At 33.3% G+C, this 8,858-nt stretch overlaps 1 protein-coding gene across 2 annotated transcripts; it reads right to left on the minus strand.

Annotated features, from left to right (window-relative positions):
• Positions 1 to 4,620: 4,620 nt before the first annotated feature.
• Positions 4,621 to 7,995, minus strand: LOC113776218 (protein At-4/1). Of its 2 annotated transcripts, none has more exons than XM_027321329.1 (8): positions 7,923 to 7,995; positions 7,695 to 7,800; positions 6,153 to 6,208; positions 5,950 to 6,027; positions 5,526 to 5,599; positions 5,307 to 5,440; positions 5,113 to 5,208; positions 4,621 to 4,975 (listed from the first exon to the last, which is right to left on the minus strand). In XM_027321329.1, the coding sequence occupies exons 1-8, from the start codon at positions 7,986 to 7,988 to the stop codon at positions 4,830 to 4,832; spliced, it is 756 nt and encodes a 251-aa protein (XP_027177130.1). In that variant the 5' UTR covers positions 7,989 to 7,995; the 3' UTR covers positions 4,621 to 4,829. The 2 variants fall into 2 exon arrangements, with proteins under 2 accessions (XP_027177130.1, XP_027177129.1); XM_027321328.1 differs by having other exon boundaries at positions 5,526 to 5,602.
• Positions 7,996 to 8,858: the final 863 nt, after the last annotated feature.

The following is an 8,858-nucleotide window of genomic DNA, read 5'->3' on the forward strand; positions in this document are numbered from 1 at the left end:
GTTTAAGATTCAATTCTCAAAACTCCCTTTTTTTCATTTCTGATATTCCAAATCTTCCCAATTAATATGGGAAAAAAAAGGAAAGGGATTCAAAGGGTTTTCTATGCTCGTCTTCGAGTTCATGTCAAGACAACACCAAACATCATAGAACAAAATATTTTCAAACAGGACATACAAGTAAAAATCACAAATCCTCATCAGAAGAAATTCAGAGTAGAAGAGAATGTGGGAAAATGCCAAAAGCAACAACCCAATGACCTAAAATTCCTACATGTCTGAACTGATTCAATAGCGCATGCCTATCAAGCTGACATTCTCACTAACCCTTGTGTCAATATTTATGGCTCGCCTTTTCAAGCTCCCAACATGGATTCTCTTTGCTTAAGGCAAAGATGCAAAACACCTCACTTTTTTCAAGAGATAGTACTAGATTCTACTTCACATACTTTTTGTCAGGAATTATTTTTCTGCACAATCATAGACCCTCTATGATCTGGAGGTGTTATATAAGCTAGTATATAATAGTGTATATAAAGAATGTTGGCAAGATTTGTACTAGAACATTTTTATTCTTGTGCATGGGAATTCATCAGCAAGCAGCCTGACCAGTGATGTTTCTTTCAATCTACAGAGAGGTTTTTGAGTTTTTCAGGGTCCACTTTTATAACTTCTCTAACTGCCATCATTACAGCTGAGGTGGAATGGGGTACATGTTTGCTTTTTAACTTTAGTATATGATGACTTTTTTGGGTAGGGCTGAAAGAATGTCTCTTTGCTTGTGCCTCTAAACTTTGTTTTCTCCTTTTTAATCTTTTGTGGTTCCACTTGCTTTTTGAGACTGCACTGCCTTTTAGGGGTGAAATAAATGAGACTCACATCTTAACATTTGGATGACTTTTTTTTTTTTTCCTTCTTTTGCCTTTTGGTGTTTTTGACTGTAGGAATGTATGCATCTTATATGCATCAATGTGCATGGAACAGACTCATAATGCATATAATGGTTTAAATAATTCTGTTGTGATTGCAATATTTAAATGCATGTTTATCTCTAAACTAAGAGGTTTTGCCACTTTGCACACTTGAAAGATTAGAGTTTTGATCATTAGCATTCTAAACTTTTTTCCTGACATTGCACTACCTTAAATTCTCTGTCTTTCTAATTTGAGCCACATTTTGCTTATTTTTGGCTAAGAACTAGTATGACAAAGTAGAAACAGATAAGCAGGTGGGTGAGAATTGAACCCTCACTCAACAATCAGGATTAATAAAGTCCTTAACCACTAGATTATACTCAATATTCAAACTAAAAGCCACCATACTAAATGCTAGTCTCTAATGATAAATTAAGTACTAAAAACTTAAGTTGCAAAATCAAAATAATGATCAACAAATTTGGATGAAAAGTTTTTGAAAACTTTTAGTACCTAATGTTTATATTTTCAACCACAAATTCATTTCACAACCACCATATCCCAAAAGTGTTACTGTATTATTTTTTCATAATGCTTTCAAGAAACACAGTCCTGCTCTGCTTCATAGTTTCACTAATGTAGAATAATTGACATTTAGTTACCGAATTTTACTTCGAGATTCTGCATTTAATTGCTAATTATGGAAATATTAGTTACATTAAGTAAGCTTCGGCAAACATAAGTAGCACAAATATGCTATCCTTAGACATATTATAAGCTAATCCGTCCTATTAAGCAACACAATTTTCAAAAAATTGGACAATTTCTTTTTTTCAAAAAAGAGAGACAATCCTACAATATAATAATGGTTTTTATTTGCAATAACAAAGGTAATTCTTCCTGCAAAAGCAATATTTTGATCATAACACAAACTAAATCAGTCTATTTCAGTGATTGAGGTTTGAGCCTCCAAACAGAAGAAAGAAAATAAAGAAACGAAGAAATTAGGATCTAATGGCATAAACCTCATCCTTCACGTAACAAAGAAAGGAAAAAGAAATGAAAATTTCCTTCATATACGCCATCAAGTAAACAAATTTTTTGTTATTCAACTTTCTTAAGTGGGAAAATAACGATCAAATTCAGAAAGCATTCCAAAGTCTAATAACCCGTAAATCTATTCATTATTACCAACAGGATCAGCTTTGCTATGTTCCACAAGTAATAGCTGTCAAATAAAACCTTCTTTACTTAAAAAAAAAAAAAATAGAACCTTCTTTAAAATATTTTTCAGTATTAACAAAGAGAAGAGAAAATATTCTATCCATGGTTATTAGTAGACACTAGTCCCATGAAGATTATTACTTAGCATGAAATTTTTGCTGCATCTTTTTAACTTTCTTCATTATAATAAAAAAAAGTTCTTGACACCATTCTTTTCAGCTTCCTAAAACGAAATCCTTGACTTAAATTCCATGTGTGTTAGTTTTGTGGTAATACTTCAGATTTTGGACAATATATTAAGCTATTATCATTGTAGGCAATGGAAAAAAAAAAAACTACCGGGTCCATTTTGTGTTACAGCTTATTTGGAAGAAATTTTAATTAATTATAGTACTTTTTGTAATGTAATATATATGAAACTAACAATTAGTTAAAAAAAAAAAATAGTGTGATAAAATGTTTTAGTAATATCTATGAAGTTTTTTTTTTTCAAATAATCAATTGAAAAAAATACAGTTTTAATTCCCAAAATTTAGCATATGAGCTATTGCAGTCCCCAAAACTTGGGCCAAAGCAAATTTGGTTCCTAATACTTCCAATTTGAAGCACTTTTAGGACCATAAAATGATTTATTTCAATTCTCACCCGGATGGAGTTACATGAGATCATGTGACCTTTGCTAGAAATTTTGGTCTTATATATTCTTTTAAAGGAGGAGGGAGAAAGAAATGAGGTTGGGATGGTGACTAAATTTTGAATGCCTAAATGTATATCTTTGTGTTTTAAATAATTTTTTCTTTTTTTCTTTTGGTTACACTAGTGTGGTTATATGACTAATTCATCTTTAGTTTCATGATTTATTTTATTTTTAATTTTAGTTAAGGGTCACTTGACTGCATGTGACTTTTTTCCGATAAAAATTGGAAACCAAAATCGATTAATTGTCTTAAAATGTGCTTCAAATTTGAAATATTAGGGACCAATTTTGCTTTGACCCAGACTTTGAGGACTAAAATCCTTCTTGCGCCAAAGTTTGGGGACCAAAACTGTATTTTTCCTTAATTCATTGTATTCTAGAAGCTCTTCCCTTTCCCGCAAGTTAGCACACCCAAAAATAGGGGGACAAAAAAAAAATTATGCTCTAAACTGATCAGCTGCATGCCTAAAGATGTTGGACTGCAAATTAGACAAATAACTTTCACAAACTATCATGAGCTCCCTCTTTAGTAGCTGAACCAATATGTCTTGACGATTCAATATTTTTTGACTTCATCAAAATTCCGCCGGTTTAAAGCCCAAAGATGATTACTATTGGAAACTATGGAGCCTGCTCTGAAGGAGTTGAGGAATATGTGCGGATCAGTCAGAGGAGTTGAGCCCAAAAGTCTAATATCTCTACCATGTACACTATATATTTCCACAAGATACAAATTACAAAATGAGAGACCTAAGTAAACTTTCAGGAAAGGATTGTGTGAATCAGTGAGCTCAATGTAGACCATAGATCCATAGGTATTACAAGGGGTTCCTCACCCTTGTCATCAACAAGAAATGTCTGTTTAACCCTGCATTTATCACCAATAATCTGCAATCGAGATAACCCCTGAAATTCTCTGAAGGAGAATTGTCCTGTTCATCAATGTGGCCCTCGGTATGGTATGGGACAGCCACTCCTTTAGGGCTTGGTATCTTCAACCAGCTTCATTTGGATGACTTTTAGTATTCGCTGATGCATTTTTTTTTTCCTCTTGCTCATTCGCGACTCCTAAAATCCCTACAGTAGGATCAAGGGTTTTTGCAATTATCAGTTTAACTGTATAGCGTAATATAAACACTAACAGAATAGATGTAGATACTAACACAATAGATATAGACACTAACATATTAAGATGCCTTTGATTTTGTTAATGTTATTATCAATTGGACTTAAATGTGACAAATTCGAAGAGTCTAAGGTATAAAGTGTTCAAATTTTAAGTTTAGGGTGCAAAATAAGAACAGTGTGTATGAGTTCGGAGGATCAAAGTAGAATCAGCCCTAGTTTGAAATATATATATTTTCTTACTAAGAAATATGCGTTTCAAATTAGAACTCCTACTACGGATAATTGGTGGCTAGTGTGTTTAACATTTTTATGAATTGGATAAAGTGAAATTGTAATGGGTTAAGATTTAGCTTAAGCTACCTTTATTTGGTAAAGAATTGGACGAGTACTAGTCACTCGTAAATGAAGTTGGTTTTGACAAGACCTAAAAGGCACGTAACTGTTATATATATATATATATATATATATATATTTATATATAACTATTATATAAGATTAAGTTAATTTTTACTGTAGCAACTCCAAGGGCTGCCATGTGACATAATGAGAGGTATGAGGAGCTTTCTTTGTTTCCTTCTTTTGCTTTCAATACTTTTGGGTCAATGCTGGTATATAAACTTTTATATAATCATAGAAAGAAACTTGTTAACATCCCGGACAACGTTTAAAACATCTGTTTCAACTTCAAATCATATGTGAAAGATACTTGCGCTATTCAAGAACTAATGTTTGCTATTTCTACTCCTGACAAAAGTTGCTGATCCAATGAGGTTCCAAATGCCATGCTTACATTTGCTAGATCACAGTTATTTGAAGAAAATGCTTCAATAATATCTTATGAATACGGAAAGAAGTGACTATATAATGTTTCAGCCTTCTTTTGACTCGAGCAGTTTTCTTTTCAGCACTTCATTCTCCTTTCTCAATTTCATGATCTTCTGTTTCAGAGTCTCCACATGCTGGTTTGAAGATGAGTCTCGCTGGTGCTCAGCCAGCTTTGTTCTACTGATAAGCACTGAACCACAGCCAGAGTAACATTCATTTAGCCAGCACCAAACGACTATGTTTTGATTGCCACACGGTAGCTTCCACCTTGGGAAAGATAAAACAAATTATAAATTGCCAATTAAAGTTTCAGGCTGAGAAACTTACATTCCTTTTCCAAGTTCTGGAGCTTCTTGCTTAATTCATCTTTCTCTTCCTGTTCTACCAGAACATAGTCCTTCAGACCCTCAATCTCACAGTGATCTGTCAAAAAGGAGTACGCAGAAGCTTTACAAACTTAGGCAAGGTCATCAAAAAGTAAGAACTTCAGAAGTTCCAAATAAGCTATTGCAGGTCATCACATCTGGATTCCAAGTCAGAAGGAACTTTCTCTAATCTTCTGGTCAAAAATTCCACTTGGTTCCTCTGCACAGCCAGGTCTTGCTGGAGCTGGTTGATTGTAGCTTCATTTTCCACCTTCTGAATCTGGTATCCTCTAGTTAAAGTGGAAGAGAAACGTCAGCAGAGAAATTCAATACATTAAGCAAGTCTTCAAATTTTAATTGTTGACAGGAACTAGCCTGATTTGAGTTTCCAATTCTTCAATTCTTGTCACATGGTCCTGTTTAAGCAATTCCATGGCATTCTTGTATTCCTGCTACAAAATACATCTATCACCCCTGAGGCCTGAACTCCAATTGTATAAGGTGACAAATCTTAATCGTTAGCTAGCTAATAACATCCAGCTGCAGTCCAGTGGCTCACATCCTACAACCAGCCTTCTAAAACTAAAGAGAAACCTCCAGCCAAAGAACACCAAAGGATATAAAAGATGGTTCAATGACCAATAAAGGATGTTAAAATATCATGACCATGTCACCACTTCAACTGATCATTTTTTTCTGTTCTTATTGCCCAAATATTCAGTACTGTGACATTCAGGTAAAGTACATCTCTGTTTAAAATTGATTAATGGTAGAAGAAAGGAGTTGGAACACAACTTACATTCTCTTTCTGTAGATGCTCATCATTCAGTCGCTTCAGCTCATCTTTCAACCTCTGGTAACTATTGTGGAGTTCAATCTGTTGTCCCATGAAAATGATTGAGCAGCACAAAATATTGAAAACAACTATTTACCTTATGTTATAGGCAACTTGTGTACTTCAATCTGAGAATTCAAATAACTATAGATATGACAAAATTATACCTTATTAGTCAACTTTCTGAGAGATTCTGTATACAATTTTGTAAGCCTCTCATTTTCTGCATTAACAAATGTCCTTTCAAAACTATTCTGAATTGTACTGAATCCATTTTGGAACATTAAAAGATTGTCTGTACCTATGAAACCTACTTTGTAAAAGACAACATTATCCATTTATTCCACCATTCAAGAGTTTGCAGCTGTTCGAATTTGACACCAAAAACCAGAAACTAAGGCCTTGTTTGATAACTCAATTCAGCACTTAAACTTAATGGGTTCAAATCTTAACATGTTCAGACACGTTTGATAACCAAACTTAGAACATCTGAATTAATTGAGTGACAACAAATTTTCTAGGCAAAACTTGCTCCCAAAAATAAGTGATAAGCTAATCACTTATCACGTAATGTGATATACACTCAAATGTATCATATTTAGTGCTTAACAATTCAGTAACTTAATGGATTCAAAATTCATATTCAGATTTTAGTTTTATCAAACGCACCCTAAAGTAAAGGTAGCACTGATTTTGTTAGAACTGAAAAATCAACAAAATAATTTCCTTGAAAACTATAGGAATTGGGTAGATAAAATGCAGCTATGAGCACCCAGAATCAAATAAGAGATGTCCAATTTTCAAATACAACCACCCAGAATCAACAACGAAGACAAACTATGTCCAAGTTTCAGATTTCTTATCAGACTTTTTCTCACGCTACAGAATGTCTACATTTCCAGCATAACTTCCCCTGCATTTTCAGTTTTCCCTTCTTGAAATGGCAAGTGATGTTTTCTACATTGTCTGTCCATCACCAGAAGTCCAAACTACAATGAGAAAGCCTGAAATCTAACCCAAAACTTCTGAACAAGTTCTGCAGTAAGGTAGAAATGATATTAATGATGTCACAACCTAATCAGGCACTCAACATAATTCTTCGATGCCCTTGATAGCTTGGAACACAAAGCTGCTCCAAGTAAAGGCCCTAATGCTGAAAATAGCATAGGAAAGTGCCCAACTAGCAGAAAGCAACCTAAATACGTAATGTTGCAAAGCCCATTTTTACCTTGTACAAGTGTTTCTCAATAAAAAGTTCTCCTAACAATTGCAATCCATGAATCTATTAGTAATTTTAGCTGCCAAAGAAGGACAGAATTGTATGACTCAATTCCCGGCTCTGACCTATTTGCCATTTGGTTTAGATCAACCAGAAACTAATCTAACTTACAAAGCCACCCTCATCCCCCAGAGTGAGGGAGGCCTTGTCAATTACAATTAAGAGAAGTCGTATATTTATCATCATTTCAAGCAATATGACCAAGTGAATTCTATGGGGGTACATTATGCAGAGAAAATTGTACCTTATCTGACAACGTGAAACTGTAAGTGGCATCGACAATATCAATTACTATTTCAACCAACAAACAAATTTCCAAAGAAATTACATCTATATCATGGTATATATGCAGATTTCCAAAAAAAATAACGGGAATTGTGGGAAAGAAATTCATGATAATAACAAACTATTAAATTATTAAAGCGATTACCTGATTGAAGGCTATGAACAGAAAATTCTAGGGCTTCACGATTTTTTGCCTCGGCGTTGCATTTCAGTTGCAAAGATTGAATCTCTGAGATTCCATTTTTGAACTCCTTTAATTCACAAAAATAAAAAAAAATAAGTAAATAAGATTAGGAATCAAATCCTGATTTCAAGTTTTTCGAACAAATTTGTTAAAGCTTAGGGTTTAGAGACAGGAGGAGAATGTTCTTACGTCGTAGATTTGATCGAAGGCAGAAAGCAACGAATCCATTTCTTCATCAGAAGTCGCCGCCGCCATTTTCTTACTTCCCTCCTTCCCTTCTTTTTTGAAAATGGAGAAAAGAAGTTTTATCTTTTTTTTTTTTATGGGTGCACTTATTAGTGATACTCTATGCTAAATCACGGTAGACACAGTCCTATAGGCCAATACAGTCGTAGGGAAGCAAATTGTAATTAACCATAAATAGTTAGTGTGTTTGGATTACCAAATTATTCCAAATAATATTTCGCTTGCATCATAAACACATTTCCCAATTCACCTTTTTATAATCTCACCTACTTTTTATCTCACATACATCATATTACAAAAAGTGCTACAGTATTTTTTTCAAATAATATTTTAAATAATACTCTATCCAAATTGTGTTTTAGGCATACTTGTTAAACCAGGCCAAGTGAGAAACTCGACAGATGGACTGGGTCAATGACTCACTGATTTAATCGATAGGTGACTTTTATCAATGAATAACTAAAATAATCTTTATAAATACAAAAGTAGTAACTTTAATATGTATAAAATGTACTATTTATTGTACTTAAAAAGACATAGCGCAAATTATACTTTATCTCCCTGTGATTTTTTTTCTACATAACCCCTGTATGGTTTCAAAAGTTATGCATAACTCTCTCATGATTTGGATTAAAGTGTCAAAGTGACGAAATTTACAATCCATAACGGAGTCAACTAAAATATCCAAAATACCCCTATGTAAAGTTAAAAATTATTTATTAACCACAGGGAGAGTCATATATATATATATATATATATATATATATATATATATATAAGGGGGTTATATGGTAAAATAGTAAATCATAAGGGGGTTATATAGTAAAACATAAAACCATTCGGGGTTAGAGTTTCATACATATTATGTTTATATATTTG

The sequence above is a fragment of the Coffea eugenioides genome, chromosome 6 (assembly GCF_003713205.1).
Source record: "Coffea eugenioides isolate CCC68of chromosome 6, Ceug_1.0, whole genome shotgun sequence".
Classification (NCBI taxonomy): Eukaryota; Viridiplantae; Streptophyta; class Magnoliopsida; order Gentianales; family Rubiaceae; genus Coffea; species Coffea eugenioides.